The sequence below is a fragment of the Rhinopithecus roxellana genome, chromosome 14, assembly GCF_007565055.1.
Source record: "Rhinopithecus roxellana isolate Shanxi Qingling chromosome 14, ASM756505v1, whole genome shotgun sequence".
In the NCBI taxonomy this organism is placed as follows: domain Eukaryota; kingdom Metazoa; phylum Chordata; class Mammalia; order Primates; family Cercopithecidae; genus Rhinopithecus; species Rhinopithecus roxellana.
In genome coordinates, this window is record NC_044562.1 from 43,638,287 (window position 1) to 43,665,301 (window position 27,015).

A 27,015-nucleotide genomic window follows, 5' to 3' on the forward strand; every position below is an offset into this window, starting at 1 on the left:
AGTGAAGTCCACAGAAGGCTGTTTTTTCTTTTTTAAATGTATGTATGCTGAGAGAAATGATCTCGTAGAGAGGGAAGAAGTGCTGCTGGGATGTCCTTGAGTAGGCAAACGTGGATAGGATCCCATGCCCAAGTCGGGACTTGCCTTTATGGAGTCTGCAAATTTCCTCTGGAGGAAATTTCCTCCCCACAGGTAGGAAGCGGAGCATGTGCCTGCAGGTGCTGACAGGTAGGTGGCTTTGCAGATAGGAGCTGGTGGACATTCACTTCTGATTTCTTCCATTTTCAGTGAAGTAGGAAGGATCAACAGCTGAGAAGAGGGTGGGGAGGAGTTGTTGAGTATTGAGGAAGAAGTTGTGAAATCCTTTATTGCAGAGGGTAGAAGAATGAATGAATAGTAATATGTGGTATGAATGACTGCAGCTTTCATGTCCCTCTCTGAGTTCACAGTCATGGATTTGAAGTGAGACCAGTGTGCATTTCTCCAGCACATTGGTGATGCAAATGCAGGAGTAGAATGGTGGAGAGTTGGATTTTGTAAGTGAGCGTGACAAAGCAAGAGGGGTGCAAAGGAGTCAAGGGTATGTGCCAGGGAATGGTGTGTAATAATTGATCATGGGGTTTCGCTGGCTAAAAGGAGATTGAGGATATTAAGAGGGTAAGGAGCAGAAGAAGAGAAGGATGTTGAGATCCTTGGTGGGGTTGGGGCACTAGATGGGTACACTGGAAAGACAGGAGATGGTGGTCACACAGTGAGATGCATGAAACAAGATGTATGGAGGGGCTGCAGTCTGGTACTAACAAGGTCCGGGGTATGGCCATGGAGTGATGAGCTGAGGTAGGGAGGACAAGAGCATAAGAGGAAAGGAATCCCAGGAACTGAGAGGCCAGGATACTGGAAGGATTGGTGTGTATATTGTATACACTGTAATACCTAAGAAGAATGACAGGAAATAGTATTGGAGAGAGAGCAACAGTGAGCCAGGAGCCAGGAGCCAAAGTCAAAGAGAAATGTGGGGGTTGGTAGGTAGATAGTGGGTGATATTGCCTGATGACTGAGATTCAGAGCTGGTGCTCTTACTCCCCTTTCAGGTTGCCCTACTCTTAGAAAAAGAAAACGAATAGAGAGAAGAATGGACAAAGGCAGCAGCAAAATTGTCATTTAATGACCACTGGGTTGTCACCATCGGCTTGTAGCTAGTGCTTTGTTGTATGATGTGAATAGGACCTGAGGTTGGGATATTGTCCTTCAGTAGGCATGGTGAGAGAAGCATGAATTGCAGGTGCTCAGCTGATCCAGAGAAAGGAAGTGCTTTTTCTTAATCACAATAGAAAATGGTATAGATATAAACCCTATTTTCAAACCATGCCTACTCACATATTTTGCCACCGATCACAGGCATACTTCAGAGATAATGTGACTGTGGGTTTGGTTCCAGAACACTGCAATAAAACAAATACCCCATAAAGCAAGTCACACAAATTTTTTGGTTTCCTAGTACCTATAAAAGTTATGTTTACACTATACTGTTATTCTGTTAAGGGTGCAATAGCATTATATCTTTTAAAAAAAACCCTACATACCTTAATTTAAGAAACAGTTCATTGCTGAAACATGCTGACACAAAGACATGAAGTGAGCACACGCTGTTGAAAAAATGGTGCCAGTAGACTTGCCCGACAGAGTTGCCACAAACCTTTCATTTGTAAGAAATGCACTATCTGCAAAGCACAGTGTAGTAAAACAATAAAATGGGTATGCCTGTACATTCTTCTCATCCTTTTTAATGTCTCTTAGCCACAATAACTTGCTAGAAGAGGGACTTAAATCAGCCACAGCTTGTGGGGAGAAGCATTCACTTTCAAGAATGTCTGTGGTTCAGTGTGTGTTTGGACTAAATACAAATCTGTTGATTCTACCTCTGGGATCAGAACATAGAACGCTACCCTTAGCATTTGAGTATTCTTTACTCAGCTGACCTTGAGTTCTCTTTACTCCTTTGCTCATGTTTTTAAGAAGCTTATAAGAAGTTTTGGCTGGACGCAGTGGCTCACGCCTGTAATCCCAGCACTTTGGGAGGCTGAAGCAGGCAAATTGCTTGAGCCTAGGAGTTCGAGACAGCCTGGGCAACATGGCGAAAACCCATCTCTATGAAAAATACAGAAATTAGCTGGGCAGGTGGCATGTGCCTCTGGTCCCAGCTACTTGGGAGGCTGAGGGTCGCCCTAGAGGTACAGGTTGCAGCAAGCGGAGATCCTGCCATTGCACTCCATTCTGGGCAACAGAGAGAGACCCTATCTCCAAAACAACAACAAAGAGAAGTTATTCTGTTTATGGATTTGTTTGTTCTTGTTTTACAGGTGAAAATTACCAGTTCAGGCCTGTTCAGAATTGTATATATCACAGAAAGACATAATTGCCAATATCCAGAAACCATTCTATCTTTTATCAAATGTGTGATTCATAACTTTTGGATACCAAAAGAATCTAATGAAATAACCATAATCATCAATCCATATGGAGAGACTGTGTGCTTTTCTGTGGAGCCTGTCAGGAAGATATTTAACTATATGATACATGTGAATCGAAACAGTAAGTCCAATTTTATTACACTTGACTTTCTGGATTCAGTTTTTCTGGAGTAACTTTTCAATAAATTGACTTTTTTTTCTTTTACCAACATTACATTGATAAAAAATCTTTTTGTTATGTGTTTGTGTGTCTTTTTTACTCCAGTCATGGATTTCAAACTCTTCCTTGTGTTTGTGGCAGGAGTTTTTCTTTCCTTTTATGCAGAGACCCTGAGTCAGTAAGTATTCCTTTTTATATTTTTAATTTTGTGAATGAAAAGGGGTTTAGATCATTTTTGACCACATGCTAAGTATTTTCACATTATTGTGCATTTGTAGTGCATACTTTAGGTTTTGCAAATAGGTCTGAAGATGGTGTTGAAAAGGCCTTTGAAAACAGTAACAGTTATTTGTATAGCGTGATATGTGTATGTTACAAAGTGCTTTCACATATTTTATGTATTAACATATTTTATTAGATCCTGATAATAACTATGCAAGCTCTGTATTATTGTTCTCATTTTACAGATGAGAAAAGCAACATCCTTCATCACACTATTAGCTCTTATCAGGGCTGGAGATTTGTTCCCTGGGTTTTCTGGTCCACACACCTTGCTCTATTACATTAGAGCCGCCTCCTAGATTTATGGCCCTGATACAGAAGGCTGAATATAGCAAATATCTGACTCTTAGAGAAATGTATTATCATTTTCTTTTTTGTTACTGACATATTCTCATCTGAGAAACATATTATGCTGATGTTTTGTTTCTTGGAATTCTCTCATGAGAAAGAAATCTTTTTTCAATATTTTATTCTTAGCTTGTGGATTCTAGGTTAGTACCCAACACTCATCAGCTGTTCTTAACACTGTTCATTTTGAAGCTTTTCCTTATAGTGTTACCAAGTGTGTTTAATGTCATCCATGAACTTTATAAGCCAGATGATGCATACATAGCATGCAGAATAAAGCCTGGACTCCGAGGAGCTGGGTTGTAATCCCTAATCCTCCAGTGAACAGATACTGACTTAGGGAAGACTTTTTAACTTCTTGGTGCCTTTTCTCCTTTCTAAAACCTGGATAAGTGCCTGCTACATCATAGGTATTTAGTAATTATTGTCTGATCAGATCCTGAATATGAAAAATAACTCAGACATTCTGGTTTGAGTTAGTGGCAAGCAACTTACCATAAATTTCAAGTACCCATTTTGTTTTTTAAGAGTATAGGATATAATGAGAGCTGCCATCTGAGTTTTTTGTTCTTAGTATTATTTATGACCGACGTTGCCAGGTTAAACATGCTTTTCATACTCAAAGTGCTGTTTGGCATTTAAATGGCTTGTATCTGCTTATCTTGACAGAAGCCCTACTTTCTATTACTCCTCGGGAACTGTGCTAGGTGTTCTAATGACATTAGTCTTTGTCTTGCTGTTGGTGAAACGATTCATTCCGAAGGTAGGCATACTATGTGTAAATGAGTAAAAAATGGAAATCATGATCTTACAGACATGAAAAATTAATCAAAATTAATTCACATTATGATAGGTTCTAATTTAAACTATGTTTCTTCATTATGTAAACTGGCTCTAAAATGTATCTTTTTCTGGAGTTCCTGATTTTATTTATTACTATATGTAGTATTAAGTTTTGGTGCTACTTTTTTTGAGACCATTTTGCTTTCTAGGTAATGTGTTTTTCTTGAGTGATAGGAAGCTATTTCTATATTGAGTGAAAATTTCTATTATCTTTATAGAGCTGGGAATCTCATGATGCTGAACCATTGGGTCCTTGAATAACAGCACTGCTACATCTGGGAATTTCTTTATTATTATTAGTTCCCCAATCCACCATCTTCCTTTATTTTTATTTATTTATTTTTTGAGACAGTCTTGCTCTGTTGCCCAGGCTGGAGTTTAGTGGCATGATCTTGGCTCACTGCAGCCTCTGCCTCCCACCTCAGCCTGCCAAGTAGCTGGGACTACAGGCACACACCACCATGCCCAGCTAATTTTTGTATTTTTTGTAGAGACAGGATTTCACCATGTTGCCCAGGCTGGTCTTGAACTGCTGAGCTCCGGCGATCTGCCTGCCTTGGCCTCCCAAAGTGCTGCAATTACAGGCGTGAGCCACCGTGCCCAGCCAGACCTTCAATAAAATAACACACTGAACTTAGTTGGGGATAAATAAATAATTCAGGATGGTGGTGTTGCAGTTACACTGATTAAAGTTTACAACACCAGCATTATTTTGAGATAAATTTATTCTTTATAACAGTGCTTCTCCAACTTCAGTGTACATGCAAGCCACATGGGAATCTTGTTGAAATGCGGGTTCTGATTCAGCAGTCTGCGGTGGGGCCTAGGACTCTGTCAACTCAGCAAGCTCCATGTGATGCCGGTGTTGCTGACTTGTGGACCACACCTTAAGACCCTAGGGAGTTTCTTAAATTGACTTCAATTCAGTGTGATGTAGGAGTTTCTAATACAAAAGGTTTATTTGTTTGCTTTTATTTTTATGAGAGTGAATGAACGAAAAAACGTGTCATTTATTTTCTTCCACACACAGTATAGCACCTTTTGGGCTCTAATGGTTGGTTGTTGGTTTGCTTCAGTTTATGTTGTGTGCCAATTGATGGAAGATCTGAAGTGGCTGTGGTATGAAAAGAGGATATATGTATTAGGTAGGTAAATAGAAAAACAATACGCTCTGTGATTGGTGAAACTGAGATGTACAACTAGAGGCCTTCTTTTAATAGATGTTTCTCTCCAACATCTAAATTTTCATTTTGAACTAAGGAAAGGTACTACTAAAAATAATATTTTGTTTATTTTATTCCCATTGTTGGTGATTTCAGTTCATTTAGATCTCATTTTAGATGATTTCTCTATGACATGTTTCTTAGTTTTCTATAGTAATGATCAAAAGAGGAAAAAAAAGTGTTCGTCCCTTTTGAAGGCACATGCTTCTGAATTGTGGTTAAGCTCTAATAACCACATCTAACTTATAACATAAAAGCTTCTCTGAAAAGCGACTGTTTATTTCTTTCTCTCAAGTATTCAGTAGGAAAGGTGAGAAATCCTAAACATAAATGACTAATGAAAACTTGGCTTTTCAGACACAGAGAGGCTAAGAAACCATTTATTTTCCTTGTTTTTCGTTACAAAATAAATGTTTTTATTGTTTATTTTAACGAGAAAATAATGGACAATGAGAGAATGAATTTTCTCCTCACCTTTAGCACCAAATTTCTCACATAAGTTCACTTCCCTCAAAAGAAAAGCAATTAAGTTTTTTGTTTTACTTGAAAACTGCGTATTTTTAGCTCATTCTTCTTTTTGTGCTTCTTTTAAATTACAGATATCATGGTATGCTTCCCTGAATACTGCACTATTCATCTCTAAAAAACAAGAGCCTTTTCCTATATAATCTGTTAATTATTATCTGAAAAATAATTACATAAAATCATCTATTACCCAGGCCATGATAAAATTTCCCATTCTTGATGACTTATATAAACTAGGATATGGTCCAGATCCACATTTAGTATCTGTTTTGTCCTGTAAATTGCTTTTAATCCATAGCAGTTTTTTTTTCATCATAGTGATATGCTAAAGAGACCAAGCTTGTCCTATAGAATGTCCACCTTCTAGATTTATCTGATGACCCCTTTATGGTAGAATTTAACATGTTCTTCTCTTCTGCGTATTTTCTGTAAACTGGAAATTAGACCTCAAGGCTTGGTTAGATATAAATTAAACACTTAAGATAGAATACCTAAGACGTGATGGGCACTTCACCTTGAATCATACCAAGAGACACAGCATAGCTTATAGTCTCACCATCGTAATGATGAGACTGAACATTGGATTCAGAGGATGACTCTCTCCACTGTAAAATTACCTGTTCCTTTTATGACTAGAAGGTAAAAATAAAAAATAGGGTTTGTAGCCAATGGTCACATACAACTATGACTTCTTCCTGGCCAAAGTAACCATGATAACATTTTAATCCAGCAAAGGTGCTGGACTAAAATACAGACTTATATATAAGTCTTATATATCATCATAATAATAAGTGTACATCCCAAATTATTGCGAAAGTCAGCCTAGTATCTCATATGGAAGGAATAACACCCTATGTGCATTTTTCAACCTTACTTTGTGGGGGAAAAAAAAAAACAAAACAAAAATTAAGGTTCCCTAATAGTTTTTACCTTTAAGTCAAGGCTCTGCCAGCTTTTTCACATAATGTCTCAAATTCAAATTTATATTATTTTACCTCTTCCACTTTTCCAGGCTATGTCTTGATAGTTGGATTTTTCAGCTTTGTTGTTTGTTACAAGCATGGGCCCCTTGCAGATGACAGGAGCAGAAGTCTTCTGATGTGGACACTACGACTCCTCTCCCTGGTTCTGGTCTATGCTGGTGTGGCCGTGCCTCAGTTTGCCTATGCAGCCATAATCCTCCTCATGTCCTCCTGGAGTCTGCACTACCCACTGAGAGCATTCAGTTATATGAGGTGGTATGTATTATTTTTTCCCCCAGCAAATTTGACATTTTGAGCTCTGGTTTTATTATTTGGGAGAGTTTTTGCACACATCATGTTAATCTCATAATTACATTTGATCTGGAGATTTCATTCTGAGCAAGATTGGGGGTGGAGGGAGAAGAGAGCTCCAAGCGTCTGATCCTATCTTCATGGCTAGTCTTCATTAATCGTTCAGAGCTGTACCACCAATTACCAGGTAATTAGAGCTCACTCAGAATTCACTAGAGTCAGTGACAGAAGTACCTGGACTCTGGGTTACCTAAAATATCTTCTTTTATTCAACATTTTCTTTAATTAGAGCCAAAGACTACTTTAGTGCTATCAGCTGTCCTTATGAGATACGAATTAGGAAACAGAAATGAATCATAAATGATTGAAAGGTATTATTTGCATTTAGAACTTTCTTTTCTCTTAGGTTTTAAGTTAAGGCTTACGGCCTTTGAAGTATAAAAAGAAAAATGAAGTAACCTCTATTGTCACAGCTTTGTTATGTTTCTCCTCAGTCATTGAGTCTCAGCAGCTGTTTTCACGTCAGGTGCACAGATGGAGATGATTCTTGCCCTTGAGGTATACTTGCTAGACATCAGCATACATTTCTACCTCTTTTAAGTATTAAAATAGAGACTTGCCCAGGGACCAAGGGTATATAGAGAAAGCCAGGAGAGCTTTCCTGGAGGAGATATTACTATGCTGAATCTTAAAGAATGAATTAAAATAACCAGATGAATAAACACGGAGGGCTTTCCTGATAGAGAGAAAGCCCAGTTTGGTACCACCAGGAGGCAGGCAGTGTTGTCAGTGCAGCAAACAAGGTGGGCATGGGCCAGATGCATGGCAGCCACGCTAAGCAATCTAGTCCAGTCCTGTACACAGTGGGGTTTAACCGTGAGACATTTTAGTTAGTCCTCTGACTGTTGCCTGTATAGCAGTTATCAAACCAGTTGCTTAGGACCCAGGCAGATACTATGGTGAGTGATGCTGAGCAGGGGTAAGGCAGCAATAACCAGGAGGAGTGTGGGAAATTCTGCAAAGCAACCTCATTGAAAACGGGGCTGTTAACAGCTTGAGCTGATTGCTCTCGTGTGGGAATATGAGTCCTGTATTGCCAGATCTGCTGGTTTTCTAGAAAAACTGGAAGTGGGAATTACGATTAGAATGTGAAATCTTAGCATTTTAAAATGTTGGCATTTAAAAATAAAAATAATTAAAAATAAAAATACATTGGACAAACAAAAATCACAGCAGAGACCATAAATACTCAGTGGCCCGTGGGATGTGGCCCATCTGTCTTCTGGCACAGCAGGTGGATATAAAGGGAGGTCCCTGTGGCAGGAGAACAGTTATCAGACATCACAGTGGTCCAGGTGGGAGATGATGAGGGCCTAGGGTAGGACCATGAGACCAAGGCTAGAAGAGGGAGTGAATAAATGTTCAAGAGGTAAAATTGGCTGTGAGGAAGGACACTATGGTGACTGGTAGTTTATGGAACTGGTGACTGTGTGTGTGTGGCAATATCACAGGGTGAAAATTGCACCAGTGACAGGACAGGGAGCCCACACAGAAGATGCTGGTGGTGCTGAAAGGCAGCAGGACAGGGTCGGAGGGTTGATGCTGACTGGGTCTCTCTTGGCCCCATCTGCCCGAGGCAGACAGTGAATGGGAACACCAGTCTTCTGTCAGTGAGGCTGGCCCCCCAACATCTTCCAGGTCCCTGGCCCTATGCCAGGCTTGTGGCCTGAGGAACTCAGGATAAAGTTCCTTCTTCCTTCTCTTTAACCCTCTAACTCCCTGCCAAGAGCAAAGTGTGTTCTGCACAATGGTTCTTTTGTGCACTAGCTGTGTTCTATAATAGTCAAAATGTACTATAACTTCCTCAACTTAAAATTTTGCTAGTGAGTAATTATATAAAGAACTAGGGAATGAAACAGGAACTCACAGGTTAAATAACACAACAGAGAAATAATACCTTGATTTTGTATAGTACTTTCTCGTTGCAAAGAGCTGTTTACTTTTAATAGTATATGGTAACTACTCTTTTGATTATCCTTATTGAACACCTACTATAGGCTACTTACAGTGCTAAGCACCCTACACAAAATATCTCATTTAACCTGTACAGTGACCTATGAAGTAGATATTATTGCTTTTATTTTTATTTTTTTCATATGAGCAAAGTGAGGCTCTGAACTGTTAAGGAATTCCCCAAGTTTGTATAGTGAATAAACCTCAAAGCCAGGACTGTGTCCAGGTCTTCTGGCTCAGCATCCAGGGTTTTTCCTCCAGGGAAACCATGCACAGGTATTCAGAAAAGGAGAAGGAAATTATGTCACTGGTTCCTTGATCTAGCTCATCAACTGTGAGATCTTTAAAAGATAATAGATTTATTCAATCCCAACCCTCAAGAAAAAAAAAAATATATATATATATGTATATAAATATAATATTCAAATAATTCTGATGTTCATTTATATTTGGAAATCTCAGGTTAAATTTAAAATCACCCCAAAATATTTTTTAAAACTCATTATAAATAAAACAAATGTTTTAGGCCGGGCACGGTGGCTCAGGCCTGTAATCCCAGCACTTTGGGAGGCCAAGGTGGGTGGATCATGAGGTCAAGAGTCTGAGACCAGCCTAACCAACATGGTGAAACCCCGTCTCTACTAAAAAATACAAAAATTAGCCAGGTGTGGTGGCATGCGTCTGTAATCCCAGCTACTCAGGAGGGTGAGGCAGGAGAATTGCTCAAATCCCAGAGGCAGAGGTTGCAGTGAGCCAAGATTGCGCCATGGCACTCCAGCCTGGGTGACAGAGCGAGACTCGCTATCTCAATAAAATAAAATAAAATAAATAAATAAAAGTTTTTAAAACCTTATTATTGTTACTATTTTTATGAGATTCTTAGATTCCTAAATTTTTAGGTCGCTACATTTTATGAGATTTAGGATTTTCTTGGTTGGAAAAAGAAAGTTCTAATCATGATCTGCTTGTCATGTAATAAAGGAAGAATTACTATAAATTTTGTACAATATTTGCTCTTTCTAGGATTAGTCAGAATCACCACCACTAGGTGGAAGTGATATCCCACAAATCCTCCCAGGTTCTTGGTGTGGAGAGTAAAGGGTCAGTGTTCTAGAGGGTCTGCATAAAAGGACATCTCAAAAGCTTGCTTCTATTAGTGCCTAATAAAATAAACAGGCCAAGCATTAAAAAAAAAAAAACAGGCTTTTAATTGCCTGTGTGATTAGAAATCCACCGAGGAAGAAAAATACAATTAACATCTATCAGAAATTAATTCTCAAATGCCTTAGGACATTATTTATGATAGTTCAGGAAATGGGGAAATGTACTGTTAGGCCCAAACTGCATGTTCTCTATACCTCAGTAATGATAACAGCAATAAAAAAATATAGATATGATATGGAGGAAGTTAAGAAGTATTATTACTGTTACAATCTAAGAAATGTATTTTTGTAAATCTGAAGGATTGAATTAGGCAGTAATCCTGCAACCACATGCCACGTTTTAGGAAAATAAAGCAGTGGTTTACATCGAAAGAGCTGGTGGTGAAGTATCTTACAGAAGACGAGTATAGGGAGCAAGCTGATGCTGAAACGAACAGCGCTCTGGAGGAGCTGCGCCGGGCCTGCCGAAAACCCGACTTCCCCTCGTGGCTGGTGGTCTCCAGACTCCACACTCCTAGAAAGTAAGTCCTGCTCTGCTGCTCGGACCATAGTTTAGTTGAGAATGATTTTAAAAATAATATGATGGTTTGGTACAGGCACTTCAGGGTGGAAATACACTACTTCCTTGGATAACAGATGATGTGGAAGTTGTCAGAGGTCCCTTTTCTCAGTACTGTGACTTTGCACAGTAGAACTGCTGATGTCAGAATAAATATTTATCTGATGTTTTATAGGGAAGGCTATAAACATAACTTCCTTATGTTTATAGGGAAGGGAAGGTGGAATAGGGTGTGTGACCTGCTTCTCATCCTATTGGTGGGGAACATCTTTTTTTTTGTTTTGTTTTGTTTTTTTCTTTAGACAGAGTCTCGCTCTGTCGCCCAGGCTGGAGTGCAATGGTGCTATCTCAGCTCACTGCAACCTCTGCCTCCCGGGTTCATGCCATTCTCTTGCCTCAGCCTTCTGAGTAGCTGGGATTACAAGGCACACGCCACCATGCCTGGCTAATTTTTGTATTTTCAGTAGAGATGGGGTTTCACCATGTTGGTCAGGCTGGTCTCTTAACTCCTGACCTTGTGATCCGTCTGCCTTGGCCTCCCAGAGTGCTGGGAATACAGGCGTGAGCCACCACGCCCAGCTGGAAAATCATTTTTAAAGTTCACTAAGAAAGACATCTGTCCCAACATTTTTCCTTATTGCTTTCTTTTCCTCATAACTTTATCCAAATAACAGTGCCCTCAAATTAAAGATGGAAGGGGGAAAGCATTTGACACAAAATAATGAATAATAATAAATTCAAACTAATAAAAAATTGAGACAAGAAAGAATTAGAAAACAGGAGTGGGTACATTTGACTCACGTAGTGCTTATACATCCACCCTGCTTCTCTGCCCTTTCCATGAATAGCTGTCTTTAGAGGGATCACATAAGCCATTCCCATTTTTACACCCACTGGGTAAATACCACCCTCTATTGATGCAAAGTCAAATTTAATTAAAGGGGATAAATAGCAAGGGAACATGTTATCTTTCAAATAAACCTTCCTGAGATAATATTAACTTTATTTAAAACAAAAAACTTATTAGATTTGCAGACTTTGTTCTTGGAGGAAGCCACTTGTCACCTGAAGAAATCAGTCTGCATGAAGAGCAGTATGGCCTTGGGGGTGCCTTCTTGGAAGAGCAGCTCTTTAACCCGAGTACTGCCTGACATGCGACCTTCAAGTTGACTTCATTCTGGACAAGGAAGTGGGCAAAGGGCAGGGATTCTATTAAAGTTAGGCAGAACTGTTCTAGTGAACAGTGGCAAAAACATTTGCTGTGGAGAAAAAAGTCATTCTGGAAAGGAAAACTAACCCATTTTGAAGATAACTTAGCATTCTTGGTGAGTTCTACTATTTACTGTACTGTAGGTGGATACCAAGATTCTGTGACAGCCACTACCACCTTCCTTGAATGAAGGCTTTCATTAGGAATAGGGGAATGGCGTTGTTCTTCAAGGGGCTAGTAAGCATGAACAGGTGCTTTGTCGACACCAGGGCCCTAAATCCGCTGTTCATCCCCTGAACCTGTGTCAGAAGACTCTGCAATACTCTTCCTATATTTCATCAGTATAAGTCCTAAAAGAGACCTGAGACATGCTGGACCAGTGTTTTCCAAAGTACAGCTCACAGGATACTACCGAGCATTGGTCAGTAAAGGTATTCTGAGGTCAGCTAAGATTGATATAAAGTTAAACTAATGTATTTCAGTACCTCTCAGAGTCATTCATAATGCTTATGTGCACTGTCAATCTCCCAAAGAGGAGAAAGTGTGTGCTGCAGTTTCTTGCTTAATTTGACCACAGGACTCTTTTTTCATGAGATTAATATTCCTTGGAACACATGTTTGGAAAGTGCTAATGGCGGTGGAATTGAGCTCTGGAGAGGTTAAATAACTTGTGCAAGACCACACTGAGATGCAGCACTGGTAGAAATCCAGCCCTGGTGTATCCTTTGACTCAGGTAGATAAGATCTTCAGGTGCAAGCTTAGGAGCCATCTTCCAAAGCCATGGGCCTCACAATGTTGGTGGCTTTACTTTTTATTTTTCAATAATGGCCAACTTGCTATTTAACTGTGATAAAGGGAAGTGTTTCTTAAGACATTTTAAAGTTTTTTATACATACATAAGATTTTTATATACATACATAAGGATTAGATACTATGATTACTTTTTTTTTTGTATTTTGAAATTGAAGGCATTTAACCTCTTGTGACATTTTGAATTGACTGATCCATTTAAAAAATTGTTTAGTTATATGTGTTTATAACAGTTTCTTACAAAACAATTTTTTTCTTGAGTCATGACATTAAACTCCAGAGTGAAATGAGGGGCTGTGAGCTTTGACCCTGAGGAAAGGCCAAAACATAGATCTGAGAAAAGATTTGAACATGGCAAGACAATCTCAGGGTTAAGATGTTGCTTAGTTGATTCTGAGAATCAAAATCAGGCTTTTTTTCCTGTGATGGGATCATAAAAATCTTTTTATCAGGACAAGGGTTATGGGGGAAGGATAGACAGAATTTTGGCACTGCTGCTTTCCTGAGCCAAATTTAGTAGTTTTTCTAAATCATGAAAAAAGAGCATGACTATCCATCTGGAACTTTCTAGATTGATTTTCAAATGATAGTTCCTCTTTGAAGTATTTACAGGTCTGTTTTTGCCAGACATCTTTTCATACTAGGAACTTTGTTTTTTTGTAATATCCACTAAAGTTAATCTGCCATTATATAGACTTGGATTTTTAAAGAACCAAAGGATGTATTTCCCATTCAGATTTATGGTAACTATTTTATGAGTAAATAGAAGTTTGAACATTTTTCTTATGGTTTAATCTGTTTTTTTATAATTATATTTATTGGTGATATAAATGTATCAGATGTATCAGTGCCTGTGCTCACCAAGTTTGTCTCCTAAGAGACAGTTTGTGTGGTACAACATATGCGTATGAGTAAATAACACATAAACAATCTGCTGGGGCTGCCAGGTATGTCCCAGCCAGGACAGCCACTGGGCCAGGGGGAAGAGGTACTGCTGAGGGAAGGAAGCAGCTCTTCATGGGCAGCTAGCCAGGTGTAACCATCACAGTAAGAACAGCCAAAGAGAGAAGAACAGCAGCAGTCCTCCAGGATATTGTTTTCCATGTTTATTTTTAGAAGAAATCATAGGTTTGTCAGTTTCTGCTTTGTGACTACTGTGAGAAGCTAAACAATTAAAAGCATTACTTGTGATATTTTTAGTGTATTTATGTTGTTTTCATTTGATTTGGGAGTATATTATAGTACTGATCACAATTCTAATCCCCATCAAGCAATGTACAGATAACTTGTAAGAAATGTTTCCCTCCTTTCTTTCCTCCCTTCTCTTCTCTTTCTCCCTCACCTCCTCTCTCCTCTCCTCCTCCCTTTTTAAAGTCCTTTGAACAGTTTAAACGACCACTAAATAAGATGCCTCTGCCCTTCACAGGTGGTTGGAAGTTGACTTTGTGCTTCACACACCATAGGTGTATAATTATAGAGCCTAACAGATCCCTTTGTTATGTTATTGCTTATGTTTCATGCCTACAAAAGCTTACTGTTGTTAGCAAGTTGGACTGTTTGACACCAGATGTGTGGGTGAGATATAGTGTAGGTGGCTATGCTTAAACAATTGTATCATTCAAGTGTTACTTTAAAAAAGTTTTAAAACACATTTTACATATCACAAAAAAATGCTTTGTGAATTAGTTGTATGGTTTGCCAGTAATACTTAGGGCTGAATTATAGGGGAATGTCCATCTGACATGAAGGACAATATTTCAATTTATGACTTTTTAAAAAAGATCTGGAAATTTCAGATATTTCGATTTTAAGAGGGTTTGGAATAGATGACGGATTACATAAAAATATCTAAATATGTGGAGGAATTAAGATCCTGAAGTGATGCCAACTAAACAAATGCTCTCTTACATTATTCTGTATGTGACTGTTCCCCAGAGTTAGAGATGTACAATTTTATAAATTAAATTTTCTTGTCCAAATGAAAGCAAGATAGACAACATAATGGACGTGGAAGTTTGAAGACACCTGCGGGAAGACAGAGAGGTACTTTCAGGTGACAACAGGAGCAAGCTGCCTTCTGAGAGAGCCTGCTGGGTGGCATGACATTGAAGAGTGAACTATTTGGGTGTAACTGTTAGCCTTATTGACTCAGAACCCTGCTTTTTGTTATTGCACCATAAGACTTGTCTCCTGTTAGCCAATTCATATAGTTGGTACAGGTAGTGATTCAGAACCAAAAATATAACTAGCATAAGGATAAAAACACTTGAATTGATATGACCAGCAAAGTCTCTCTCAGAAGACAGAGTTACAAGGGGTCAAATTATAATAAGGAGGCTACCTGGTAAACTGAAACAAAACAAAGGGAGCTTGTTATATAATTCACATGGTTAATGTCATGAGTCCAAAGAGTTTAATGCAGATGCCACCCCCCACCCCAGTGGGGCTAGCCTTGTTAATGGGATGAGATACCAGCTCTGTTGACAAAGACCACCCCTTCCTTTATGCAGGTCCTGCCAACTTTTCCTCTCTGTGACTGCTGTTTTTCTAATCATTATTGACCAACATTCCACCCCCTCTGATGGGCATAGTTTTACTCAGATATGTTAAAATCTTTAGTCTTTCTCTGGCCTAGGAGTTGGATTATCTTTTAAAAGTAACTATTTTTTTGTTATGATCCCTGAATGTGAAACCTTAATAAGTCACCCGAGATTTGAAATGAATACTATATTTATCTACGATAAATCTTGGAAGATGCAGTTAGTGGGTAGCTTCTATTATTTAAATAATTTGAGGGATAATTTTTTTAGATTTGGTCCTTTTTCCAAAAAAGACTGATTGAAAAGAAAAGGAGAATAATACCAACATTGATTGAGAGATCCATCAGGCGCCTTCGATACCTCTTAATTTGCACCTCATGGTCACTCTGTGACATGTTTTGGTATTTTCATTTTACAGATGAGGAAAGACCCAGAGAAGATAGGAGAAAGTTGCTGAAGGACACATATAGCTAAAGTGGTAAAATCAGAATTCAAGCCCCCATATGTCTGCTTCCAGGGCTCATATTCTACTTCCTTTATTACCATGTTTTTAAGAAAGTTAAGGAAATGACCCCATGGATAATGCATTCAAGAGGTGACTACATCTGCTGATGTTATACACATACCAGTCATTTGTGCCCCGCAGCGATGGACACTGTAGTCTGTGGCTCTTGTCAGTGCTTCTCAGATTATCTGGGGTGATGGACCCGTTTCCCTCAGTTCATCACAAGTAATACTTTTGTAAGATACACTAAATTATTAGAAAAATGAAATAATCTTTAAAAGAAAAGACATACAGAATATAAGCACGATGATCATGTCATGACAACAACTTGCCATACATATTTTGAAACGTCTAATTTCTATGTTGTCACATACCAGCAGTAGTTTGACAGCACCAGTCCTTGAGCACACTTTGAGTAGCACTGGTCTACATGTTATTTCTCTAAGATGCCACTGATCTTTTCAAGAAACAAAAAAAAATCCTGACCTTTTTCAAATATAAGTGTACAATTTAGAAGAATGGCATTCTGCGCTGACAATTGGAGAGAGTATGGGTATATAATTTGTTAAATGATTATAAAATTGTTTTCTTTTGTTGACACCTCTAAGAAGAAAAAGAAAAATGAAAATTATGGAATTTATAACCTCTCTCAGCAGACTTTTGCACTTTATGGAATTGTCATCGTCGTCATTTTTTTCCATCTTCCTCCACTTAAGTTTTGTCTAATTTTATCTCTTAACTAACTCATATCCCCAACCACTTAATGTTTACAATGCATGTGGGAATTGAATGCCTTATTGTATACCTTACTAGACATAGGTAAATATGTATAGTATGGCACTGTAGATTGGGAGAATGGAATATGATTATAGATTTAAATGGCAATAAAAGAATAGAACTAGACCCTGATTGGGGAAATGAGACAGCACTCCTCCTGCCCCGAGCACTTTGCTACACAACAATGGCAGTATTTATGGAGCACACACACTGTGTCTCAGATAACTCATTTTAAACATCAACCTGTAACATACCTACTGTAATCACTTCCGTTCTACAGAGGTGGGTCCCGAGGCCCAGCGATGTTATATGTGTGTGTAAGTTCTCACTGGCAGAGCTGGGACTCAAATGCAAACAGTGTGACTCCAGGGTGCACACTCCTAACCCCAACATTGTAAGGTCCTTGGGTTGCCATCTGAAAACTGGGACTTTCCTGGAGCCACAGTGGGGGACAAGTGGTCCTATATTAGCTGCCTGAAGCAGATGGCAGCTGGTTGAGAGTTAGGTACCCAGCTGGACTGGCACTTAGCTGGACTGGCTCACTTTCCCCCCATGTTAGACATCAGCAAGTTTCCAGTTACTCCCTTATAAGAAGCCACAGTTTGTCCTGGCATAATGTAAACTACTTTCTGAGATCTGACAAACCACTCCCCCCTTCACCTAGGCACCAGCCTCTCTCCCAGCTGCTCCATGGTTTGGAATTCTTAAGCCAGATATTCTCAAGGCTTTGCTAAACAAGCCCAGGAGTGGTTTGGGGCTTCAAAAGTAGCCTTTGTCTTGTCTCCATGCTCCAAAGGACTGAAGAACTTCCAAATGGAAAATCACCTCTTTCTTCCGTATAGTCACTGTCAAAGCATACCCTCATTTTCACAGAATTAACATAATCTTAAGCTCTAACCTCTCACACTGAAGCTGAGGAAACAGGCCCAGAGATCTCCCAAAGGTGATCTCTTTCTTTATACCCATGCTGTCCAATATGGTAGTCTTGAGCCACGTGTGGCTATTTAAAATTAGAAACCTAATTCCCCAGAAAATTAGCCACGTCAGTTGTTTAATAGCCACATATGGCTTATGGTTACCATACTGGACAGTGTAAATTGAGAACTTCCCATCTTCCCAGTAAGTCCTACTGGACAGTGCTATTCTACGATGCCGTCACCTTGGTTACAGAGCTGTGGGTGTGTCTGCTTTCCCTTCCTGATTCCCATGGCCCTGGCCAGAGTCCCTACCAACCTCTGGGTTTCCTGTGCAGAGTTATCAGTCCAGCCAACTCACTTGCAGCGTGTAAAGGGTCTGGTGTACCTACATTTCACAAAGCATCAGGAATTTGAAGGATTTCTAGAAATCTAGGAATATCTAGAAATCCTAAATGGAAATACAACCACACACATACACATATCAGGCATGTATGGTCATGGTTCAGGCTGGGCTGCTTTATGGCTTCCTCTGCCACAGCAGATGCAGGGAATGGCCTCCCTGCCTCCTGGGGTGGGGCAAGGTGCTTAGCGGACTAGGGCTTGACATTAGGAAGATTTGAGTTTGAATCCTGGCTTTGTGACCTTGATCTCAAACTGTTAGCTTTAGAATTCTCTTATTTAAAATGGGGATAGTGATAGGAACACCTCCAGTTTTTGTTCAGGGCAAAATGATAATCTCAGCACACTACAAGCACCCAATATCCATGGATGTGGTTCCCTTTTCCTAGATTCCCTGCTTAACTCCAAATTAGTGGAGAGGAATATTGCCTAAGTAATGGTCTCAGTACCTCAGCAGTACTGGTAGGAATTGCCAATTAGAGGGACGCTATTAGCCAACTGTCCATGTGACCCATGGCAGGATTAATAAGCCAGTAAAGCAGCGTTGCTCTTCCTGTGAATTCCTTAACGCTTTTCATGAGGTTTACTGCCTGCTGGGCAATGTATGTATTATAATCTATTCCTAAGACTTGAGGAATAGTTTAATAATTAGCAATTAACCGCTTTGGATCCACACAAGCTCAGAACTTGCGTAATTTACTGTTTCTACAACCATAGGAGAAAGAGTAGGAAGTAAGTAAGTAAGGCAGTGATTACCAGCCTGGGCTCTGTGACACCCCTGCGTGTGCTGAGGGATCTCAAGAGGGGTTACAAAATCTCAAATCAAAATTTAATTTGAATTCACTTTAATATTTTTTAAGGTAGCATATGGCACTTTGGGGACAGGAAGAAAAAGTCACAAAGTCCACAAACCCATGAAGGTGTCAGCTCACAAGGCTGGGAATGACTGCATTATAGATTCTGCTGTCACAGTCAATGTTCCATAACAAAGGCATGTTGAATTTGGTCTCACTGATTACAGAGTAAAGGACTTTTGTTTGGTCACATCTTTATCATTTAAGAAACATTTAAAAATGGTATTTATTTATATTTCAACATGTCAGCTGTGCATTTCCGAAACAGCAGGCTTTTCAAAGGAATAAATCAGAACTGTAAACACAAGATACAGTATAAGTTTTTGACTTCCTACAGTCAGTTTCACAAATCCACATACTGTACATTCATAGGTGAGGTTCAGCCTGTCACCCATTTCTTTATTTCTATAATTACACAAGCATAATAAATACATCTGATTTTAAAGGTCACTTAAAATGAGTCATAATTTACAGTACAGTACATTTCAGTTCAAGTGCAAAAAATAACTATTTGCTGAATTCTATTTCAGTTATTTTATTTTTAAGCTGTGTGGTGAAGCTAGACATCCAAGTGTAGAATTTCTTATCCCAAATGCAGTACTGGGCAGAACTACTGTGTCATGGAGAAGCCCTCACTTTACAATTGATCCTGTCTAATCAAGGTCAAAGGGTAAGGTGAGTTGCTCATTTCTAACCTGTTCTTTTCTTTCCTCTCTCGCCTGTGCTCATCCACAGCTATTATAAATTATATAATTCACCTTTAGTCAGCTAAAGCAGTGTTCCCTTTTCCACACTCCCCCCAGGTTTTCTGTTAACCTCTACTTGATTTTGAGCGGCAAGCTTTACATGTGATCCACGCAGCCATTGTTCTGGCTGCAGCTGTAACGTTTGCAGTTGCATATGTTACATTGTCCAGTGTCTGACTGTGTCTTCATGAGAAGGAATATACTGAGATTTTCTTTCTTTAGTCATTGGAAGGAAAGTACAGTTGCTACTTATTGCCATCCTTCCCATTCATGGTTTCCTATTTACCACCTCTTCCTCACCAAAAACAAAACAAAACTGACCCAATATGTAATTTCTAAAAATTGTATCCCTCCCCCAGGCACTTAAATCTTATACTGTGATTTGTAAATAGTACTGCTTATTTGCTGGAACTCTTAGGAATTCAGTGATTTTTGTGTGTGTTTCATTCCCTCAGCTAATTAGAGCCTGAATCACTATAAGATAGTAAATAGCAAGACAGGCTATTTACATTATCAATATATGTAGTAAACTCTTGTCTATCAAGCCACAGGATACTGAGTTGGTTGGTTGACTTGAAATAATCCCTCGTTTCTGTTTTTTTTCTCAAAACCCATTTAAAACAAAAGGCATTTTTAAGCTCAGCTTAGCTTGCAGTAGTCAATAATAGCTTCTGTTGCTCAAAGAATTATTTCCATTATATACCATACACATATAAAAATATATTTGCTAAAGATATGTAAAGTTTCTGATGAAACTTTTAACTTCATTTTTTAACTTTAACTTTTAACTTTATTTTTAACAAAAGCACATGTGCTACTAACTTTTATCTGGTTACTTTTTAAATATATCTTGTAATTTTTAAAATGGTTCTCTTCAAGAAAAAAGAAAGTCTAGATGAATTCTATCTCTTCCCAGTTTGTATTAAGAACCAAATAATAAGAATAAATAATCAGAAGAGGGAAATTATATCCACATTCACCTCAAAACACTTTCACTCCCTCCACTTACTTAGTGTAACTGCTGGTTTCAACTCTTACTGCACTGGCAGAGAAATTCTATCATCCTTAACCTAACCAAACAAAGAGCTGAAAGTCCTCATTGAACTCCATTTCCCTGTTGTAATTCCAAGGGGATTACGAAAGTTTACCTTTTCCTGCCAATATGTACTGTAGCTCCTGTGTGTGTGTTTCCATGTTAATGAGTTTAGATATTTAGAAGCATATGCAGTGCTGTGCTCCTCCAGGGAAGGCGTATCCTGGCTGGGGGGCCTCGCCCTGTGTCCTGGCTGAGGAGCCTGATTCCATGCAGGGTGTGAGATGAGCAGGATGCCCTCAGTGTCCTCCTGCGGCCAGCTGAGCCTGCTGCTCTTCACTCTCCTCTGTGCGCGGGTCCACACTGGGGTGAGCAGGGCTGGTCTGTGTCTGAGATGCTGCTGGGTCAGGGGATGGCAGGTTTCTACATGGGTCAGAGTGAGTCTCACATGGGACAGGCTGGGCTCTACCAGCAGGAGAATTTTCCCTGTTCTCATTGGTCCCCTGGAGGTAGAAAACAGGAGATGCCCCATGATCAGTGACAGCAAATAAATCCAACTTTTTATACATGCTTTTAAGTAAGATAGGAAACATGGGGAGATCATCTGGAAGTGCCCATTTCAGGGACCAAGTAACAGAGTAATAAGGATAGAATGTCTTACCTTTCATCTCCTTTCCTATGTGCAACTGCCAGAGCCGCATGAAAAACACAAACACTATAAGCAGACGCGTCTTGTGGAAAAAGGAACATTACTACCAAAATGTCTGTTAGTACTTGGTAAACAGTTTACATCAGCAAATATTTGCTGAGCCCCCCAGCCATGTGGCAAGTCGCTGGGCAAGCACTATGGAATAACTGAAACTCAGGCCGCTTGCTAAGACCACAGAATCCAAGAGCCAGAAGACACTTTGTCTAACAGAAGTATGTAAGGGGTTCTCATCCTCATCCTTGGAGGCAGAGCTGGGAGAGAATGTCCTGTAATTAAGAGTCCTGATGTATATTTGGTATTTCAAAATGTGCACCAAAAGTTAGATAAGACAGAACATCCACATAAAAAAATGAATGTAAACAAGCACTTGTGTAACCAACTGTAAATAACCATGAGTATAACATCACCAGCAGCAATTTCCATAAATGCCATATTGGTTGTACAAATAAGAAAAAAATTTAAATAGATTCTCCCCCAAATTAGTACCTATCACTTTTTAGCTGAGCACCCAACAGAAATGTTCATTTCTGTGGTTCTACAATGTAAGAAAAAGAAACTTAGTATAATGACTTCTAGGAATAACTACAGCATACCTGCCAGTTTTTATTAATCCTAACATACCAGGAAATTTTTATTTATTTATTTATTTATTTATTTATTATTATTTGAGAAGGAGTCTCGCTCTGTCACCTAGGCTGAAGTGCAGTGGCGTGATCTTGGCTCACTGGAACCTCCGCCTCCCGGGTTCAAGCAATTCTCTGCCTCAGCCTTCTGGAGTAGCTGGGATTACAGGCACCTGCCACCATGCCCAGCTAATTCCTGTATTTTTAGTAGAGACAGGGTTTCACCATCTTGGCCAGGCTGGTCTCAATCTCCTGACCTTGTGATCCACCCACCTTGGCCTCCCAAAGTGCTAGGATTACAGGCGTGAGCCACCACCACGCCCAGCCCAGAAAAAAAACTGATTAATCCTAACATGCCAGAAAAAAAAGCCACATTAAAAATTTAATGTGGCTTCTATGAAAATGAGGATGAATACACAAAGTAATGAAAATATTGCTACTCAAGCAGCAGATATTAAAATCATCTTTCTCCTGTTTTATCATCTTGCTTTACGGTATTAAAATCCTGTATATGCTTCTCCCACCACAATGTCTGGTTCCTGACTGAGCAGAGGAATTATATGAGTTTATTATCTTGATAAATTAACAAAAAGGATCATGCGTGGACTGGCAATGCATATGGCTATCAGTAAAGAACCAAATTTGGTTAAAATTTCACAAAGATTTTATGTCAGCTTACAAAGTTAAGATTAATTAGTTCAACAAATTTTCTGAAAGGGGAACTACTCAAATTACTCTTATTTTTAAATCTTTCCCCTTTATTTTTTTATGTGTCCTCTGAAGCTACTCCAGACAGAGTTGACATGACTTACCAAGTAAAAGGGAGTGATTATTATAAAATGGAGGAACTGGGTCCATTTCTTTGGCTAAATGATTTATAGAAGTTACACTCATTTTCCAAAGTCAGGATACACCTGTACAGTTATCCACACTTCTATCAACATGATTTAACTACTCAGGAAAGATCACTCCTCTGGGGACAAGAAAAATCACTTTTAGACTTATTTTTCAGGTGAGGCCACCTGCACAACCATAATTCCACTGAGTTAGGTGTCCTATCATACCCATACAGTGGCTCAATTAATTCAATAAATATTTATTGTGGTCCTATAATAATATATAATGCCCCCCACTAGAATTTTGGAATTACAGAGATTAATAAATACGGTTCCTGAAGGCATGAACCATGTATTCTCCTTTCAGCTGGCAACCGTCAATACTGAAATTTAAAACAAATATACAATGAAAGAATGGATTTATTTATTTTATTTCTTTCAAGAAGTGAAAGAATCATATCCTCTGAAGTTTTCCTGAACTCCATAAGGCAGAATATTCTCTCTATGGGACCTTGTATACACCCTCTTTAACTCAGTGTTCACAGAGTACTGAAATTGTTTGCATGTTTATTTCCCCCACCAGACTTTCAATAAATCTTGTTGAATGAAAAGTGAGTAATTAAAACAACTGAGCCCAGTTAAGGTATCTTGAGTGACAGGTAATACTGCTAGCCCAGCAAAGGAACTGTACCTGTAAAGGCTGTATCTCAGAAGCACGGTTGTCTCTTGTGAGTTGCATCATCTCTTTAATTTGGTAGAGTGCATAGACAAAGGTCACCCAGGGAGAAGAGCTGACTCCCCAGGCTGGTTTATTCACATCTTCCTGTTCTTCCTGGTGCTTAGTTTTCTTGGGTGGAAGTCTGGGCTCAATGCGTGGCATGACATCTTCTGTCTGTTGCTGTATCAAGTCGATGGTTGCTATAGGAACAGGACTGGAGGGAACAGGAATTCTTTCTGCCAACATTGCCTTGTCTGGAGAGAAAATAATGTTTAAACTATTTTTCAGCATTTTCTACACGTTTGAACAAAGGTAAAAATAAATAAACCAAGAATCCCATATGCCCATTCCAGAGTGCTTGGTAATATTAATAAATTGCTGGTTACCAATGACTTCATTACTTGGTGCAAGTACTGAATCAATGAACGTGATGATTATCTTTGGGTCTCTTTATAGGGCTTAATAGACATTAACATATATACTTAAGAAATCTATTTTTCATTTAACTTAGAACATCAGTGGGACATAGGTTATAATGAGTGTTGCCTTAGGCCCATTTACAGGATTATGATTAAAAGACAGGCATCGAAACAGGAAAAGCCACATGATAGTTATTTTTTTAAAAAAATTTTTATTCCCATAGGTTTTTTGGGGAACAGGTGGTAGTTGGTTACATAAGTTCTCTAATGGTGATTTGTGAGATTTTGGTGCAGCCATCACCCGAGCAGTATACAATGAACCCAGTTAGTAGTCTTGTATCCCTCACCCCCTTCCCACCCTTTCCCCTGTGTCCCCAAAGTCCATCGTATCATTCTCATGCCTTTGCATCCTCACAGCTTAGCTCCCACTTATAAATGAGAATATATGATATTGGGTTTTCTATTCCTGAGTTACTTGACTTATAATATGGTCACCAATCCCATCCAGGTTGCTGTGAATGCCATTAGTTCATTCCTTTTTATGGCTGAGTAGTATTCCATTGTGTATGTATGTGTGTGTGTGTGTATATATATATATATGTTTGTGTATATATATGTACGTATGTGTATACACACACACACACACACTACAGTTTCTTTACCCATTCATTGATTGTTGGGCATTTGGGTTGGTTCTGCATTTTTGCAATTGTGAATTGTGCTGCTATAAACATGCACGTGCAAGTGTCTTTTTCATATAATGACTTCTTTTCCTCTGGGTAAATACCCAGTAGTGGGATTGCTGGATCAAATGGTAGTTCTACTTTTAGTTCTTAAGGAATCTCCATACTGTTTTCCATAGTGTTTGTACAGTTTACATTCCTGCCAGCAGTGTAGAAGTGTTTCCTTTTCACCACATCCACACCAACATTGATTATTTTTTGATCATTTGATAATGGCCATTCTTGTGGGAGTAAGGTGGTATCACATTGTGGTTTTGATTTGTATTTCCCTAATCACTACTGATGTTGACCATTTTTTCTTGTTTGTTGGCCATTTGTGTATCTTCACTTGAGAATTGTTTATGCATGTCCTTAGTCCACTTTTTGATGTTTTTTTTTTTCTTGCTAATTTCTGCCAACATTGCCTTGTTCTTTGTAGATTCTGGATATTACTTTTGAGTTCTTTGTAGATTCTGGATATTAGTCCTTTGTTGGATGCATAGACTGAAGATTTGCTCCCACTCTGTGGGTTGTCTATTTACTCTGCTGACTGTTCCTTTTGCTGTGCAAAAGCTCTTTAGTTTAATTAAGTCCTATCTATTTATCTTTGTTTTTGTTGCATTTGCTTTTGGGTTCTTGGTCATGAAATCTCTGCCTAAGCCAATATCTAGAAGGGTTTTTCTGATGTTATCTTCTAGAATTTTTAGTTTCAGGTCTTACATTTAAGTCCTTGATCCATCTTGAGTTGACTTTTTTATAAGGTGAGAGATAAGAATCCAGTTTCATTCTCCTACATGTTGCTTGCCAATTATCCCAGCACCATTTGTTGATTAGCGTGTCCTTTCCCCACTTTATGTTTTTGTTTGCTTTGTCAAATATCAATTGGCTGTAAGTATTTGGCTTTATTTCTGGGTTCTCTATTCTGTTTCATTGGTCCATGGGCCTATTTTTATACCAGTACCATGCTGTTTTGGTGACTATGGCCTTATAGTATAGTTTGAAATCAGGTAGTGTGATGCCTCCCAATTTGTTCTTTTTGCTTAGTCTCACTTTGGCTATGCAGGCTATTTTTTGGTTCCATATGAATTTTAGGATTTTTTTTTTCATCGTTCAGAAGAATGATGGTATTTTGATGGGAATTGCATTGAATTTGTAGATTGCTTTTGGCAGTATGGTTATTTTCACAATATTGATTCTACCCATCCATGAACATGGGATGTATTTCCATTTGTTTATGTCATGTATGATTTCTTTCAGCAGTGTTTTGTAGTTTTCCTTGTAGAGGTCTTTCACCTCCTTGGTTAGGTATATTCCTAAATACTTTATTTTTTACAGCTATTATAAAAGGAGTTGGGTTCTTGATTTGATTCTCATCTTGGTCACTGTTGGTATATAGCAGAGCTACTGATTTGTGTACATTAATTTTGTATCCTGAAATATTGCTGAATTCATTTATCAGTTCTAAGGCCTTTTAGGAGGATTTCAGGGTTTTCTAGGTATACAGTCTTATCATCAGCAAACAGCGACAGTTTGACTCCTCTTTACTGATTTGGATGCCCTTTATTTCCTTCTTTTGTCTGATTGCTCTGGCTAGGACTATGTACTATGTTGAATAGAAGTGGTGGGAGTGGGCATCCTTGTCTTGTTCCAATTTTCAGAGGGAATGCTTCCAAATTCTCCCTGTTCAGTATTATGTTGGCTGTGGGTTTATCACAAATGGCTTTTATTTCATTATGGTATGTTTCTTATATGTTGATTTTGCTGAGGGTTTTAATCATAAAGGGATGCTGGATTTCATCAAATGCTTTTTCTGCATCTACTGAGATGATCACTGTGATTTTTGTTTTTAATTCTGTTTATCTGGTGAAAGACATTTATTGACTTGCATATGTTAAACCATTCCTGCATCCCTGGTATGAAACCCACTTGATCATGGTGGATTATCTTTTTGACATGCTGTTGGATTCGATTAACTAGTATTTTGTTAAGGATTTTTGCATCAATGTTCATCAGGGATATTGGTCTGTAGTTTTCTTTTTTTGTTATGTCCTTTCCTGGTTTTGGTATTAGGGTAATACTGGCTTCATGGAAGGTTTTAGGGAGGATTCCCTCTTTCTCTATCTTGAGGAATAGTGTCAACAGAATTGGTACCAATTCTTCTGTGAATGCCTGATAGAATTCAGCTGTGATCCATCTGGTCCTGGACTTTTTGTTGGCAATTTTTTATTACTGTTTTAGTCTCACTACTTAGTTGTCTGTTCAGGGTTTCTAATTCTTCCTGATTTAAGCTAGGAGGGTTGTATCTTTCAAGGAACTTATCTCCTCTATGTTTTCC

General features: G+C 38.8%; 2 protein-coding genes across 7 annotated transcripts in view; one reads left to right on the top strand and one right to left on the bottom strand.

Annotated features, from left to right (window-relative positions):
- Positions 1-16,820, top strand: part of NEMP2 (nuclear envelope integral membrane protein 2) — a 30,209-nt gene extending 13,389 nt beyond the window's left edge. For 2 of the 3 annotated variants that reach the window (XM_010379753.2, XM_030916574.1), the window contains 7 exons: positions 2,361-2,592; positions 2,737-2,809; positions 3,931-4,024; positions 5,135-5,249; positions 6,865-7,090; positions 10,647-10,823; positions 11,889-14,305. In XM_010379753.2, the coding sequence (XP_010378055.2) occupies positions 2,361-2,592; positions 2,737-2,809; positions 3,931-4,024; positions 5,135-5,249; positions 6,865-7,090; positions 10,647-10,823; positions 11,889-12,012 (1,041 nt within the window). In that variant the 3' untranslated portion in view covers positions 12,013-14,305. Of the gene's footprint in view, positions 1-2,360; positions 2,593-2,736; positions 2,810-3,930; positions 4,025-5,134; positions 5,250-6,864; positions 7,091-10,646; positions 10,824-11,888; positions 14,306-15,840 lie in introns of those variants that run through there. The other variant, XM_030916573.1, reaches the window with a different exon arrangement.
- Positions 16,821-18,848: 2,028 nt separating this feature from the next.
- Positions 18,849-27,015, bottom strand: part of MFSD6 (major facilitator superfamily domain containing 6) — an 87,802-nt gene continuing 79,635 nt past the window's right edge. For all 4 annotated transcript variants that reach the window (XM_010379752.2, XM_030916572.1, XM_030916571.1 and 1 more), the window contains exons 6-7: positions 23,513-23,793; positions 18,849-21,156 (exon numbers count right to left, since the gene is read on the bottom strand). In XM_010379752.2, the coding sequence (XP_010378054.2) occupies positions 20,953-21,156; positions 23,513-23,793 (485 nt within the window). In that variant the 3' untranslated portion in view covers positions 18,849-20,952. The remainder of the gene's footprint in view (positions 21,157-23,512; positions 23,794-27,015) is intronic.